This window comes from Zingiber officinale, chromosome 6A (genome assembly GCF_018446385.1).
Source record: "Zingiber officinale cultivar Zhangliang chromosome 6A, Zo_v1.1, whole genome shotgun sequence".
In the NCBI taxonomy this organism is placed as follows: domain Eukaryota; kingdom Viridiplantae; phylum Streptophyta; class Magnoliopsida; order Zingiberales; family Zingiberaceae; genus Zingiber; species Zingiber officinale.
The window spans coordinates 8,909,607-8,926,352 of NC_055997.1; the positions used below are offsets into that span (position 1 = coordinate 8,909,607).

The window sequence follows — 16,746 nt, forward strand, 5'->3', positions numbered from 1 at the left end:
TTACTAAAATGTTTATGAGATCCTATTAATCACTTTAAAGATTAATTAAGGTAAGCTAGATAACATATGCTATAAAAAATAAAATAAAATTGCGCAGCTAATTCACCTATAGAATCGGGCCGGATCAACTGGGTCCAATTTCTTGGACCAGTTAGCCCGGTCGAACTTTCATAAGTATCCAAAGGAAACAAGCTCTAATTAATGCCTTCTCAGACGCCTATGATTAGAAATCATATTATATATTGCAAATATAACTCCTGGAAAAAAAATAATTTATGAGTGATTGAATGAGATTGCATAAATCCTTAAAATTTCTATAACTGTTAATAAGACAGGGTTATTTTTTTAATAGATTGGGCATTAAACTTGGATTCTGCAAAATTTAAGCAAAATCTTTTTCACTTGGACGCACTCCACAAATTTATATCACTATCCCATGTGATGGCACATATGATAGGGTCGAAGAAGTAGATCACAACCCAGTTTAATTTTAATTTTAATTTTTTTTATTAATATCAAAATCAGATTTAATTACCTAGTATTTGTTGCACCCATCTGCATATATATAGATTTCCATGCATCTAGGATTAAGATAGATAATTGTATATACAAACCTATAAGTCATCAATCAATTATACTTTACTGTCAACCCTGTTTACTCAAATAAATTTTAAGGTCAATTTTTAATGGATATAAAATATCTAATTGAATATCTGATCTCTCTATATAAAAGATCATTATATCAAGATAAATATCTTTCATGAATTATATATCTATATTTTATTATGAAGTTGATAATATTAGACATATTACTTTTGCTCTAATTATATGGTACTCTCAAATTAATGGAAACAATTAAAGTTTTTTTAAAAAAAATAATATAGGCATCTAAATTTTATCCGATTTATTATAGAGATAAGTGATCTTTCCTCCTAATTTAGAGCATCTACATCAGATACCTCATTCAAAAATTTTATCTTAAATTTTGAATAGGATAGCTAAAAAATCTTTACATTAATTATACTATCGATTCCTTAAATTATGTATTTATGAACAATACTTCTCAGGAATGAATTACATTCTCTAAATATTATAGAGGAAAGAGAAGAAATAGGGAAGTTGATATATGATATATTAAAAAATGGATATCCAAATTTAATAAAGTAATTTTTTTATCTTAAATTATGTATTTTGGATAGAGAAATTGACGTGGATAACTTATGCATACTTAAAAATTTAAAATGGAAGCATGAGGATAAGCTCTCCAAGGTCTCCTTTGCTCAGACTTATTAATCAAAACAATTCTCACAATTAATTAATCTCCCTAACCCTAATTGTTATTCTTATTAGTTTAAATTGAAATATGTTATCTCCTAAACCACTGCACGAAAGGAAAGGAGGGTGTTTTTATATTATCCACAGATTGTAAGAAAAGACTAAAACTTATTGGACATTATGCTTTTTCTGCCGTAGTTTGGCTATGACTGATTAAGTGCTTAATGAACTTTTCTTGCTTTGAATCCCATCCATGTGTTAATTAATTATTAATTGAGGTGATGATGAAGTTTGTTGGTTCTTATCCGAATGAATCTTTAGATTTTATCTGATTAATTAATTGCTAGTGCGTTCGAAGAAAATATTAGTTCTGATTAATATCGAGAAGATATTTTTTTTTCTATAATTTCCATCAAAGAGGGGGGGTGGTATTGTCAACTCCGTGCCTTTAAAATTAAAGTTGTTCCCTTGTTTTTTATTATTTTAAATAAAAATAATAAAAAAAATTCATTGTTTGGGTTCGCGGACACAGCCCGAAAGGGGTGCATTGATTACGTTTTTAAATTATCTAGTGGCATTTGGCGACTCGTGATTGGGTGTCGATTTAATCGGACCCATCGATCGTCTGCTGGATCGATTCGATTCGTCGAACCAGTTCCATTATTGCTCCTGCAACAGTGGGCTACATGTGCAGGCGTACCCCGATGGCCGTACTGACAGCTAAATCGGACCGAACCGAACTGGACCACCTCCTCCGGTCGATCATCATGATGCGGAATTAAGAAGGAATTACTGGACCAGCAGCACGCGGAGGCACCTGCTTCGTCGAACCGTCGTCCGACTTACTCGGTTCGTCCGGCGGTCGAACCGGCTCGGGAATCCGCAACGAGCCGAAGGGTGAGAAACCGCTTTGGACTTATCTGCTCTAGACTCCTCTAGAGGAGGGGAGTGGCAGAAGCGTGATTTTAAGGAAATTGAAGGGCACACCCTCCGCCGAATGAGAGGACGTGTCCTGTCGCTGGGCCCGCCTCGATACCACCTCGCGCTCCGCGCATGGCTCGGCCGTCCTCTGCTGCCTCCACGCGTCCCGCTTGCTCCCTTGCTTATCGGTGCGCTGGCGGCACCGTTAGTTTGGACGCCGTCGATACTGCCACACTGGTCGAATAAACCGTGGTTACTGCGTTAACTCGACCGGGGTTAGCTGCATGTTTATAGGGACCCTTCCCTCTCACCGCCTCCACTACCTGCCTTGGAAACTGAAGTAGATCGCCGGGGAGGAAGACTGTTGAGTATTGTGAAAGCGAGAGGAGGAGAAAATGATGGTGGGAGGGGAAACTGGTCGTCACCGAGATCTGTTGGCGCGCGTTCCGCCTTGGTCTTCGCACTTGGAAGATCCGATCGGCTATTGCCGTGCCGCCTGTGGTGTCGGGGTTTACTCGCTCGGCGACTCCGCCGCCCTCGCTGCGTCGCTGCAGAGGTACTTGCCTTGCAACGGCGACTTGATCGAGGAGGAGGAGGAAGAGGGGGAGGCGGAGGATGAACCTTACCGCGACGTGGACTTGTACTCGTCTGACGAGTTCCGGATGTATGATTTTAAGGTCCGGCGGTGCGTGCGCCGCCGCTCCCACGACTGGACAGAGTGCCCCTTTGCGCATCCGGGAGAGAAGGCGCGCCGCCGTGATCCCCGGAAGTACCACTACTCCGGGACGTCCTGTCCCGAGTTCCGCAAGGGCGGATGCAAGCGCGGCGACGCCTGTGAGTTCGCGCACGGGGTGTTTGAGTGCTGGCTCCATCCCGCGCGCTACCGCACCCAGCCGTGCAAAGACGGCACCGCCTGTCGCCGCCGCGTCTGCTTCTTCGCTCATACCGCGGATCAGCTCCGCGTCCTCTCGCAGCAGCAGCAGCAGCAGATGACGCCGACGAAGCCGGCCAGCGTAGGCATCGAGTCGTATGATGGCTCTCCGCTGCGCCAAATTGCGGTGGAAAACTACATAACCAACCAACGCCTCTCGTCTTCACCGACCTCGACGCTAATGTCTTCTCCTCTCTCCGCGCCGTCAGATTCCCCTCCGGCCTCGCCAAACACGGCCGCGTTCCTGAGGGCGTCGTGGCCACCCGGCACATCCATCAACGACGTCGTGGCTTCTCTGCGCCAGTTGCAGATCAGCAAGGCGAACTCTCTACCCAGCTCCTGGGGACTACAAACAGGTAACGGCCGTTTCTTCAGCTCTCCCAGAGGCAAATCCGGGTTCAGCAGTCTGCCGACGACTCCCACCGCCTTGACCAGCGAAATGGGGTGGTTCGACGGCGCGGATGCGACCTACCCGAACGCGGAAGAGCCAGCGGAGAGGGTGGAGTCCGGGAGAGCTCTGAGGGCCAAGATATTCGAGAAGCTAAGCAAGGAGTGCGTGGTGGATAGATCCGGCCCCGCTTCCCCGGCGGCAGCAGCAACGCCGAACGTCGATTGGGTTTCCGAATTAGTCAAATAAACAAACAAACAATCCCAAATTCAAAAAACAGGGCTCCGTGTAAATACCGAACTCACAAAGCTCGTCGTTATGTTCAGTAGACGCGTGTGTAAACCTGTGCATAGCAAATGGCAAGCAGCAGGAAGAGCAGGTAGGGATTTGTTTGGGGGGATTTTGGGGGCAAGAAGACCGCTTCAGATTTGCATTTGTTAAGAATTCTCTTTTGGATTTCAAATTTTACATGTATTTTGTTTTGTTGAATGGGAAGGCTGTCGTGGGCAGTTGGGACAGGGGACTCTGTCGCTCCCAGTCCAACGGCACACTGTCCTCCGAGGCAGAAGCAGTGGCAGGAACAGAGTTCTCCGTACGCGCCGAGTTTGTGGTTCATGGCGCTTCCTACTTTCGATGTGGTTGTGGAAGGCATGTGAGAAAGGGAAGGTTGATGGCAGTAGCCGTAGCTCATCCTTTTTCGCTTAAATTTTTTTGAAGGATTTAATATTTTTCAAATCCTTAAAAATCAATCTAATAGGATATAAAAATAAATGAATTGATAATTTCTGAAGACTTTTTGAGGTTTTGGTTAATTTCATATAATTTTCATGGGCTGATAAATTTTCATAATCTTCTATCTTTATTTTATGGAAGACAACAAATAGAAGAGTCTTGGGGTTGGCACAGTTAGTCTTTGGGATTATGGTATCATACTAAGATATTTAGATTGTTATTTCTATTTAGATTGTTATTTAGGTATGTAGTTCGAATTTTAGTTATAGTATAAATTAGATTGTTATTTAGGTTTGCAGTTCGAATTTTAGTTATAGTGTATTTATAGGATTTTTTTTTTAAATGGGGCATAATTAAATGATGTTAAATTTTTGGATTGATTGTTGTGGGTGTTTTTTGATTTATTTTGACTATCAATGAAAAATTGATTTACGGAAAATTTTTGCTGACATAATTAGTATTTAAATGAGTATTTTAAGATTAAATTTTAGTGGGTGTAAAATATGTGTCTAATTTTTTTCATATAAAATGTTATTGTATTAGAGTAAAAAAAAATTATAATTTATTTATTTGTATTTTATTGTGAAATTAATGATATTGGATTGTTTGAGATTTAAAATTAGGAATAAGTGATATTTTTTTCTCTAAATAATAAATAGTGCTTCGAGATATTCGATCGTTTGGGATTTGAAATTTAGAATGAGTGATATTATTTTTTTCCTCTAATATTAGATAACAAATAGTATCTTTGGGTTAGAGAGGGTAGTTGTTAAACATATATGATTTGATTTCATACTATTAGGGGTGTCAAAAATGAACCCGACCCGACGACCCAACCCGAGTCGACCCGAAAAAAATCGGGTTCGGGTTGGGCATTTTCGGGTTCGGGTCGGGTTCGGGTTGGAGGGTTGGAGAGTAAAAAAATTTCGGGTTGGGTCGGGTTGGGTTCGGGTTGACCCGGGTTGACCCGGGTTGGCTTAAATATAGGGTTTTGTGGGTTTTTTTAGAGTTAAATCAAATTTTATTTTAAAAATTTAGATGTTTTTATGTATATTAATATCATGTTTGTATGATAATGATGGAATATTGAGATAAAAGTGAAGAATTATAGGGAAAATAGCCCAAAAAAGTCGTTTTGAATCGGATTTTCGGGTTATATGGGTCGGGTTCGGGTTGATCGGGTTGGTCGGGTTCGGGTTCGGGTTGAGGTGTTTTGGGTTGAACTCGGGTTCGGGTCGGGTTCGGGTTGGGTTAAAAAAAAAAAAAAAAAAACTCAACCCGACCCAACCCGACCCGACCCACCCGAATTGACACCCCTACATACTATAATATATAATACAAAAGCAGAGATGTGGTGGAAAATAAAAAATACAAAGTTTTGGGTGATTATTTAGTTTGTAATTCTATGACTACTATTTTAATACCTACAATTTCTTGGACCATTTAAGAATAGGCTTTCCTTTCGAAACCTTTCAGTAAAGGGAGATATCATTAAAAAAAATTAAAGAGAATGATAATAAGTTACACTAGTTCTTTAATTTAAATGTATGCTGATCCTGTCCGAATGCTGACTCAACGGATGCTGGGCACGTGGTGCTCTCTGATTTACTGATATAGATCTCCGGCTAGTCGTACGAAGTTCCGGCGAACTTGCACAGAAGTCGGGCCGGGAAGGGGTTCCCGGCGGTGACCCTCCGACGCTCAAGTCAGGCAAGCAAGTAGTGAAAAAGGTGGCTTCAAAGATGTCTTACGCGTACCTCCGGCGAAGTATGCGGCTCTTTATATAGAGCGGTGAAAGAGCTCCTACACGTCCACCGAGGCACGTACGTATCCGCAGCTCATACCTCGGTATGTGTCTGTCAGAAAGCTTACCTGACGTCATACTGCTATAGTCCAATCACGTCTTCGATGGGACAACAGAACACTCCGTTGTCAGACTTGGAGTATGGCCTAGCCATAGGACTTGACGGCTGTCAGAAGATGTTCATGTCCTTCTTTACCCACCACTGGCCGGGACGTCCATCCGGCCGGCTGGACGAAGAGCGTCGTCCGGACGGCCCTCATCCCCTATGCCGGTCGGGCGGCACGCCCATCACGTCCCGCCTGTCGTTTGCATTGATATGCTGGGGAGACTTCCGGGCGGGTGCTACGTAAGGACTATTAGCACTATGCTACCTTATATCTTCGACCAAGCCTGACTTCCGCTCGACCATTCTTTACTGTTCCATTGAGCGCCGGATCCCGACTCCTATCCGACCGGCCGGGAGGTCAGCCCCTCCTTCTCCGGTCAACCTACCTGTCCACCTGGCCTTTTGACTTCCACATGGCGTCGACCCCTCCAAACGAGGGCCACCTGTTCTATCCGCCAGATCACTTGCCTCCCCTTCAAGTCTAGTCGAAGGAGGCGAAGTCCGACTGACTGGACTGCCGATCTGACCGAGTAACGATCGCCATATTAATCCGCTCGGCCAGGCTTATGGACGCTAATCCGTTCGGTGGTACCTTGCCCATGCCTTGTATTGCCTTGGAATTTATGCCGAATCTTCTTCTCTACTGCCAACCACGTGCGTTGCGTGCGGTATAGGGAGCTCATTAAATGTAACCCGTATCTTGCTGACACGTGGCGACCTTTCTATTGTCAGGGTATGGCGGTGGCATCACCTCCGATGGGACATCCGCCGTTTGAAACGAACGGCTAGATGATGGCCTCGTTCTTCACGACCTGGATCGGACGGTGGGGGTAGCTCTCAGGCGGCGATATAAAGCCCCCGACCTCTGCTCATCGCCGCACTTTGGCTTCATCGATCCAGACACCTCATTGCTCTCTTCTTCTCCGACGACCTTGCACCTCCGACGACCCCAAAGCCCCCTGCGACTATCTTTTTACTAGTAAGCCTTTCTTCTCCTCGATTCCTTGCTCCTTTTCTTCCTGCTAGTCACCTTTGTCATTCTGCCTTCTTTCCTGGCTTTATTTCTTCTTCCCCTTCCATTCCGCGTTCATTCCTGGTCCTAGACCATGACTAGTACCTCACAGTCGACCGGCAGCGCTCCTGGTCTATGGTATACGACCATGGAGAGCCGTTTCGACGAGGAGGACGTGTTGCGTCTTGCTCGGACCTACGATATTCCTCCTGACCATCACATAGTATTAGCCACACCGGCCGATCGGCCTCATGAACCGCCGCCCGTCACTGTTCTTTTCTTCCGAGACCAATTTTTGGTCGGGCTACGCTTCCCACCCCATAAGTTTATCTTGCAAGTCTGCAATTACTTCCGCATCCCGCTCGGCCAGATAGTTCCTAACTCCATTAGGCTACTGAGCGGGGTGATAATTCTCTTTAAACTGACCGGCATCCCCCTCGACCCTAAGATTTTTCATTACTTTTATTACCCCAAGCAAGCCGAGTGGGGTACTTTCATTTTCCAGTCTAGGATAGGTTTCGTCCTCTTTGATAACATGCCGAGCTCCAACAAACATTGGAAGGAGCATTTTTTCTACGTACGTTTTCCCGAGCCACCGACCTTTCGTATCAAGTGGCAGACGGCGATGCCAGCGCACCCGGAGCTCGGCAAATTTAGAGGCGATGCAACCTATCTTCATGCAGCCGATCGACTGGTCGGCCAACGATATCACATCGACAAGCTGCTCCTTCCGGGAGTAATGTACATATTCGGCTTGTCTTCTACCCCAGCCGATCTGCCCTGCAGCATGAGTAAGTTCCCTTATCTTCTCGTTTATTTTGTTCTAACTGATTTATTTTTTGCTTCTGCAGCTGAAGTTATGTGGCTCACCAAGGCTACCGAGCGGCTGAAACTGCGAGCCGCCGAGATCGAGGCAGCCAAGAACAAGGAGGTCACCGAGCGGGGCCTTGCTCCAGCGGATCTGGCCGGCGAAGAAGGTGAGGGGACTCAGGATGTCCCCGAAGCCTTAGCCGCTCCTGCCTCTCACGACGAGGCTGCGGGCGACATAGAACCCTCCGCTCGAGTCGAGGTAGAGGGTCGTTCGGCCGACGACGTTCCTCTGGCAACTCGGAAGTGCAAACAGCCGGAGGCAACCTCTCAACCGATTCCATCCGATGAACCGCAATCCGAGCGGGGCGATGAAGCTCTAGTGTTGTCCGGGACGATTTCTATTGAGAGTACCCCGACGCCGCTCGGCTCTCCAAGGGCAACCTCTGAGGTGCCGCTCTCCAGTCCTCCAAGAACGCTGCGACGTATTAAGCGATTGGGCGACCGTCCTTCCTCCTCCGCCGGTGAGCCGTCCGGCAAGGCTACTGCTTCTAAAGGTGATCCGAGCGGTCCGAAATTGATAAAGACCATCTTGCGCCTCCCGTCTGAAGAATACATGGCAGCCGCTGATCGGCCTATCGTTCCCGAGCAGCAAATCACACTCACGGGTCCCCTCGCCAAAGCATGGGAGGATGCTCGTCTTCGGATCACCATGATGACTCCTGGTCAGCTCGGCGACAGCAATCTACAACAGGCGACCGGGGTATGTTGTCTTGCTTTGTTAGTTATTTCGGATCGAGCTTCTAACCTGCTCATGTTCGTTCGCAGAACTGGGTGGAGCAGATTGCCATCAGCAATCGCCTGGCCGAACTGGAGGACGAACTGAAGAAGCTCAAGGCTGCGGGGGACAGTAGACAATCGACGGCCGCTCTGGAGAAGGCCAAAAGGTTGCTGGAAGCTGAGCGGGGTAAGACTTCCGGCTTGACAAGCGAGGTTGCCCACCTCGAAGCCTTAGTCAAGCAGCGGGATAAAGAAGTAAAGATCGCGACCGCTCGGAAGCTCAAGGTCATTGATGATATGGACTTGATGAAGGTGGAGAACCGGGGGCTGGAACAACAGGTGAAGGAGCTAGACGCCTCACTAACTGCCGAGCGGGAAGGTCGCTCCGCCGATCGGACCAGAGCAGAAGGAGCCTTGCAAGATCTTCAGGCTGCCCTGGATGCTTCCCAGACCGCTCTCAAGGATTACCACGATGGAGAGCCCGGTCGATCAGCAGAGGTACGCAAAGCCTTCGTCCGCTCGGACGAGTTTGGCGAGAAATTTACCGACAAGCTCTCCTTGACTTTTGAGGAGGCAATCAAAGTGGCGGTGAACTACATGAAGAACAAAGGCCATGCTCCTGCCGATCTGTCCGTCCCTGCCGAAGACCTGGCGACCATGATGGGCTCCATCCCTGACCATCTTTTTAATTTTGATGACTAAGAATCTATCTGTGAGGCTATTTTGTAATTTTTCTGTATCCGTGCCGGTCGGGGCAAACTTTAGAAATTTTGTCTATCCGCCGGTCGGCGTGAATGAACTGTGTCTTGTTATTTGTCCATTCTTCCTGCGTCCGATTTTTGTTTTTCGCCTTGGTCTTGAGCTTTTTGTGCCCCAAGTACATTTTATAAAGGGGCCGCTCGGCCTTACGCTATTACGTCGGATCCGACCGAGGGCTACGCAGAAAACCATCCATCCGGCGACCCTATAGGCTTCGGTCACTCGTCGAATTTTACCTTCGGAACTTGACTACTGTCCGATCGGTGGGTTTATAAACGCCGAGTCGTCTCACGACGGTCTTCCGCTCGGACGTTTATAGACACCGGCTCGTCTCTCGATATTTAACGTCGGAGCTCGACGGTCTTCCGCTCGGACGTTTATAGACGCCGGCTCGTCTCTCGATATTTAACGTCGGAGCTCGACGGTCTTCCGCTCGGACGTTTATAGACGCCGGCTCGTCTCTCGATATTTAACGTCGGAGCTCGACGGTCTTCCGCTCGGACGTTTATAGACGCCGGCTGGTCTCTCGATGTTTAACGTCGGAGCTCGACGGTCTTCCGCTCGGTTGTTTATAGACGTCGGCTCGTCTCTCGATATTTAACGTCGGAGCTCGACGGTCTTCCGCTCGGACGTTTATAGACGCCGGCTCATCTCTCGACCTCGATATTTAACGCCGAGCTCGGCGGACTTCCGCTTCGGACGCTTATAGACGCCGGCTCGTCTCGATATTTAACGCGTCGGAGCTCGGCGGTCTTCCTTCCGGAGCGTTTATAGACGCGGCTCGCCTCTCGATATTTAACGCCGGAGCTCGACGGTCTTCCGATCGGTCATTTAGACGCCGCCTCCTCTCTCGATATTTAACGCCGGAGCTCGACGGTCTTCCGCTCGATCGTTTAGACGCCGGCTCCTCTCGATATTTAACGCCGGAGCTCGACGGTCTTCCGCTTCGGCCGTTTAGACGACGGCTCGCCTCTCGATATTTAACGTCGGAGCTCGGCGGTCTTCCGCTCGGACGTTTATAGCCGGCTCGTCTCGATATTTAACGCCGGAGCTCGACGGTCTTCCGCCGACGGTCTTCCCCGCTCCTCTCTCGATATTTAACGCCGGAGCTCGACGGTCTTCGGCTCTCGGACGTTTATAGACGCCGGCTCGTCTCTCGATATTTAACGTCGGAGCTCGACGGTCTTCCGCTCGGACGTTTATAGACGCCGGCTCGTCTCTCGATATTTAACGTCGGAGCTCGATGGTCTTCCGCTCGGACATTTATAGACGCCGGCTCGTCTCTCGATATTTAACGTCGGAGCTCGACGGTCTTCCGCTCGGACGTTTATAGACGCCGGCTCGTCTCTCGATATTTAACGTCGGAGCTCGACGGTCTTCCGCTCGGACGTTTATAGACGCCGGCTCGTCTCTCGATATTTAACGTCGGAGCTCGACGATCTTCCGCTCGGACGTTTATAGACGCCGGCTCGTCTCTCGATATTTAACGTCGGAGCTCGACGGTCTTCCGCTCGGTTGTTTATAGATGCCGGCTCGTCTCTCGATATTTAACGTCGGAGCTCGACGGTCTTCCGCTTGGACGTTTATAGACGCCGGCTCGTCTCTCGATATTTAACATCGGAGCTCGACGGTCTTCCGCTCGGACGTTTATAGACGCCGGCTCGTCTCTCGATTTTTAACGTCGGAGCTCGACGACCTTTAAGGCTACTTTTAACACAGCCGGTCGGCAAAGATATTTGCCATCTTTATAATTTTGCTTCCTGCATTACAAGGACATAGGCGACCGAGATGTATATAAATTTACATTTAGCGCACCTTTCACCCAGCTCGGATAACGTACTCCCGGCCGAACGGCTCGGGGTCTTCTTCGTCGAGCGCTTGGCTCGGATAACATACTCCCGGCCGAACGGCTCGTGGTCTTCTTTGTCGAGCGCTTGGCTCGGATACTGTACTACTGGCCGAACGGTGCGGGGTCTTCCTCGTCCAACGTTTGGCTCGAATATTATACCTCCGGCCGAACGGCTCGGGGCCTTCGGCATCAAGCGCTTGGCTCAGATACTATTGCCAGTTGATCTCCCCGTACTTCTCCCACTTTGTCTTCGACGGGGAACTTGATCTTCTGGTGGAAGGTAGAGACGGCCGCTCGGAACTCACTGAGCGCAGGTCGTCCCAGAATGACGTTGTATGATGAGGGAGAGTCGACCACCACGAAGTTTGCTATACGCGTCCTTCTGAGCGGCTCCTCTCCCAGCGAGATAGCCAGCCGGATTTGCCCGACCGGCAGGACTTCATTGCCCGTAAACCCGTAGAGCGAGGTTGTCATGGGCAGCAGTTCGACTCGGTCGATTTGTAGTTGATCGAACGCCTTCTTAAATATGATGTTGACCAAACTTCCTGTGTCAATAAATACGCGGTGAATAGTGTAGTTGGCTATTACCGCTGTGATGAGCAGAGCGTCGTCGTGGGGCACTTCAACTCCTTCCAAGTCCCCGGGACCGAAACTGATTTCGGGTCCACTCGCCTGCTCTCTGCTGCAGCCGACTGCATGGATTTGGAGCTGCCGGACGCTCGCCTTTCTTGCTCGATTGGAGTCTCCTCCGGTCGGCCCGCCAGCGATAATGTTGATCTCGCCTCGGGAAATATTACTTCTATTTTCTTCTTCCCGAGCGGATGGTCGAGACCGTTCTCTGGACATTCGGCGATTCTCCTGCCTTGGGGAGCGATGCCGGTCGGGAGTCTGTTGCTGTCGCCTATCAGCTCGCGTCCGATCGGCTTCATTAGTTCTCTGTCGCTTGTCGACTAAGGGAGACCGTCGGTCGACATTCCGGGGAACGGGATGAGCCACGAAGGGAAGACTTCGACAATCCCTTGTGTTGTGCGTATCCGTCCGGTGGAAGGAGCAGAACATCGGGGTCCATTTCTTCTTTGGCTTGGGCCGGGCGGCCGCTACCTCTTGCACGTGAGACCTGGCATGGGGGGAGCGGATTGCTTCGGCCCTCGGTCCTCTGGGCGGCTGATGAGCGGCGTGCTGTTTCCGCTCAGCATGAGGAGCCCGCTCGGTTGGAGTTTCTTTCTTCCTGGCCGCTTGCACTTCCTCCACGTTGATGTATTCGTTGGCCCGGTGTAGCATGTGGTCGTAGTCTCAGGGCGGCTTCCGAATGAGCCATCGGAAGAAATCCCCATCCACGAGGCCCTGTGTAAAGGCATTCATCATGGTCTCCGAGGTGGCCGTTGGAATATCCATGGCTACTTTGTTGAACCGCTGGATGTAAGCTCGGAGCGATTCACGGGCTTCTTGTTTGATGGCGAACAGACTAACGCTGGTTTTTTTATAGCGCCGACTGCTTGCAAAATAATGGAGGAAGGCCGTTCGGAAGTCCTTGAAGCTTGAGATGGATCCGTCCGGCAGCCTCCGAAACCAACGTTGAGCCGATCCATATAGGGTGGTGAGGAAAACCCGACACTTCACCCCATCTGTGTATTGATGTAGGGTTGCCGTGTTATCAAACTTGCCTAAATGATCATCCGGATCGGTGGTTCCATTGTATTCGCCGATCGTTGGAGGTACGTAGTGTTTGGGCAGAGGGTCTCGTAGGATAGCCTCTGAAAATTGGCGATTAATCCGCTCGGGCGATGAGTCCGCTCGGGGGGCTTTCCCTTTTCTGTCATCTCGTCTCGGTATCTCATCAGAAGAAGATCTCCGATCTCTATGAGTGGGTGCGGCTTCGGGGGTGCGGAATAGAGCCCGATGAAATGCAACGGTGGCAGGTGGTGCTTCCGCTCGACCACCAGACGTTGATGTTGCTTGCTGCTCTGGCCGCTCGGCTGTTGCTTTCTGTTTTTGTTCCACGAGCTTGGCGGCCCTCAACTCGAACAGAGCGTCGAGTTCCTCCGTGGAAAGCGTCACCGTGTGTTGTCGTCCAGCCTCGTCCATTGTTTCCGTTCGGATACAGGAGCGTTCCCACAGACGGCGCCAAATTGATCCTGTCCGAACGCTGACTCAACGGACGCTGGGCACGTGGTGCTCTCCGATTTGCTGATATAGATCTCCGGCTAGTCGTACGAAGCTCCGGCGAACCTGCACAGAAGTCGAGCCGGGAAGGGGTTCCCGGCGGCGACCCTCCGACGCTCAAGTCAGGCAAGCAAGTAGTGAAAAAGGTGGCTTCAAAGATGTCTTACGCGTACCTCCGGCGAAGTATGTGGCTCTTTATATAGAGCGGTGAAAGAGCTCCTACACGTCCACCGAGGCGCGTACGTATCCGCAACCCATACCTCGGTATGTGTCTGTCAGAAAGCTTACCTGACGCCATACTGCTACAGTCCAATCACGTCTTCGATGGGACAATAGAACACCCCGTTGTCAGACTTGAAGTATGGCCTAGCCATAGGACTTGACGGCTGTCAGAAGATGTTCCTGTCCTTATTTACCCACCACCGGCCGGGACGTCCATCCGGCCGGCTGGACGAAGAGCGTCGTCCGGACGACCCTCATCCCCTGCGTCGGCCGGGCGGCACGCCCATCACGTCCCGCCTGTCGTTTGCATTGATATGCTGGGGAGACTTCCGGGCGGGTGCTACGTAAGGACTGTTAGCACTATGCTACCTTATATCTTCGACCAAGCCTGACTTCCGCTCGGCCATTCTTTACTGTTCCATTGAGCGCCGGATCCCGACTCCTATCCGACCGGCCGGGAGGTCAGCCCCTCCTTCTCCGGTCAGCCTACCTGTCCACCTGGCCTTTTGACTTCCACATGACATCGACCCCTCCAAATGAGGGTCACCTGTTCTATCCGCCGGATCGAGATTTAAAATTTGGAATAAGTGATATTTTTTTTCTCTAAATAATAAATAGTGCTTCGAGATATTCGATCGTTTGGGATTTGAAATTTAGAATGAGTGATATTATTTTTTTCCTCTAATATTAGATAACAAATAGTATCTTTGGGTTAGAGAGGGTGGTTGTTAAACATATATGATTTGATTTCATACTATAATATATAATACAAAAGCAGAGATGTGGTGGAAAATAAAAAATACAAAGTTTCGGGTGATTATTTAGTTTGTAATTCTATGACTACTATTTTAATACCTACAATTTCTTGGACCATTTAAGAATAGGCTTTCCTTTCGAAACCTTTCAGTAAAGGGAGATATCATTAAAAAAAAATTAAAGAGAATGATAATAAGTTAAACTAGCTCTTTAATTTAAATGTATGCATTAAATATACTGATAACTTTGGATGTAGATATTTTTCATAGGTTGTTAGAGAGTCTCTCAACGTGGTTATAATTAAACTTGCACTATTAGAGCAGTAAAGAAGGAAGGATCAATTAGAGAATTGATTACAAAACTTTAGATCCTGAGATTTCTTTTATAAACTTTTTATTCGGTCGGCTAAATTTATTATTCGGTTGACCAAACATCAAATATGTCTAAGTTTTCGTCCAAGTTTATGATCTATCCAGATCATATCTTCTACAAAATATACTTTATCGGGTGATTGATCTTCCTGATTAGTTGGCTAGACATTAGAACTTCCTTTACTACTTGATCCGATATGTGCTTAACATATGTATTCGGTCGACTAACCTCATATACAGTTGATTGAATTGTAGAATTTCCTTGTTAACTGATTCAATCATATCTAATCTTCGGTTACTAAATGATCCTGTCTGAGAAGCTGACCGTGAAGGAGATCCGGAAGAAGGAGACCCACTGTAATGACGAAGAATAATGCCGGTGAAACCTCGACCCGAGAAACCCAAAGCGGATCGGAAGAAAACCTGAGTCACCGAAGGAAATCTGATAAGTAGGAAGAAATCCCCGTCCAAATAGGAGAAAGCCGAACCTTCAAGCTCCCGAGGCTCCCTGCGCACAAGAGACCAACCAACACTATCGTCAGTGACCTAAGACCGGGGTGGGAATCCCTGGCTAGGCCCTCCGACGCTCAAGTTAGTGATCTCTCTTGATGCCGAGGAAAGAAGAAGAAAGAAGATGAACAGTAGCCCCAGAATTAGAGATGTGAACTTACCCAGCCAACGGAGAGGATTCCCCCTTTTATACCACTTCATATAACCTCCGTAGTCATGAAGTGGACCCCGGTTTGTTAGAGTTCGTTATGACATCAGCTGCGTACTTGGGGAAGATGATTTTTAAGGAATCTTTTTTGTACCCCAGATGTACCTTCTTTGTCGTTTAGCGCCTGTAAGACAAGCTGAAGGCATATTTCCCGCCAAAATATATATTCTCTATCATGAATTATTCTATTCGGTATATTCATGTTGTTGGTGCAGTGAGCACCAGATGATCGAACCTGAGTTTTGATTATGACAAAGGGCTCAAAGTTAAGGGGTGGTGTTATCTAACAAAGTTCATGGAGCTTGCAGGAAAGTCCTAAGTGATACTTAGGCAAAAGTCCTAGCTGCGGTTAGGCAGGTAAAAACCCTAGGGGGTGGTAACCCTAGGTCATAGGGGGTGGTAACCCTATGCGGGAAGTCTTGGCAGGTCGATGACTTCAGGCAAAAGTCCTAGGGGGTGGTAACCCTAGGTGAAAAGTCCTGGTGTCACGAACCAGGTGAAAGTCTGGACTAGCCGGGAAGCGGATGTCCAGCAGAAAGTCCGGAAGCGTCAAATGCCGATCTGGAGGATCGTACTGGCAACAGGTAAATCTCCTGAGTGGAGTAGGTGAGGACGCGTTCCCCGTAGAGGGAACAGTAGGCGTCGGGTCGACCTAGGGTTTCCGGTTGGAAACCTGAAGTCAGACTCGGACAGTCCGAAGACTGTTAATACTTCATTTATAATATCTATTATATTATGTGCTAACTTTGTGCTGCAGGGTAGTGTTTGGGACTAACGTATCTTGCAGGTGCAAAGGAGCAACTTAAAGCCTCGGATGAACAGTGTCCAAGGCGCCTCCATGGAGCTTGGAGGCGCCTCGGATGCAAGGCTGGAGCTGGCTGCGAGAAGCTGCTCAAGGCACCTTGATGAACAGTGGAAGGCGCCTTGAACAGATGAAGGCGCCTTGTGAACAGTGGAAGGCGCCTTGAGTCTGTGATAAGATTCGACCAGTTCGCTCCTCATCTTCCCGGCTGACTCGGCTGTTCAAGGCGCCTTGAACACCCTTTATAAGGGGTTTGATCTTACTGCTACAAGCTACTCACGAGACGATTCCGAAGTGCTGTTGCGAGACATCGACGACCCGGAGCTCTGAATCTTCAGATTACGATATTG

The 16,746-nt window shown here is 48.3% G+C and overlaps 1 protein-coding gene across 1 annotated transcript; it reads left to right on the top strand.

The window, feature by feature from the left end:
* The first annotated feature begins 2,492 nt into the window (after positions 1-2,492).
* LOC121995743 (zinc finger CCCH domain-containing protein 2-like) lies at positions 2,493-3,956 on the top strand. Its single transcript, XM_042549509.1, has one exon. The coding sequence runs from the start codon at positions 2,592-2,594 to the stop codon at positions 3,762-3,764; it is 1,173 nt and encodes a 390-aa protein (XP_042405443.1). The 5' UTR covers positions 2,493-2,591; the 3' UTR covers positions 3,765-3,956.
* The last annotated feature ends 12,790 nt before the right edge of the window (positions 3,957-16,746 follow it).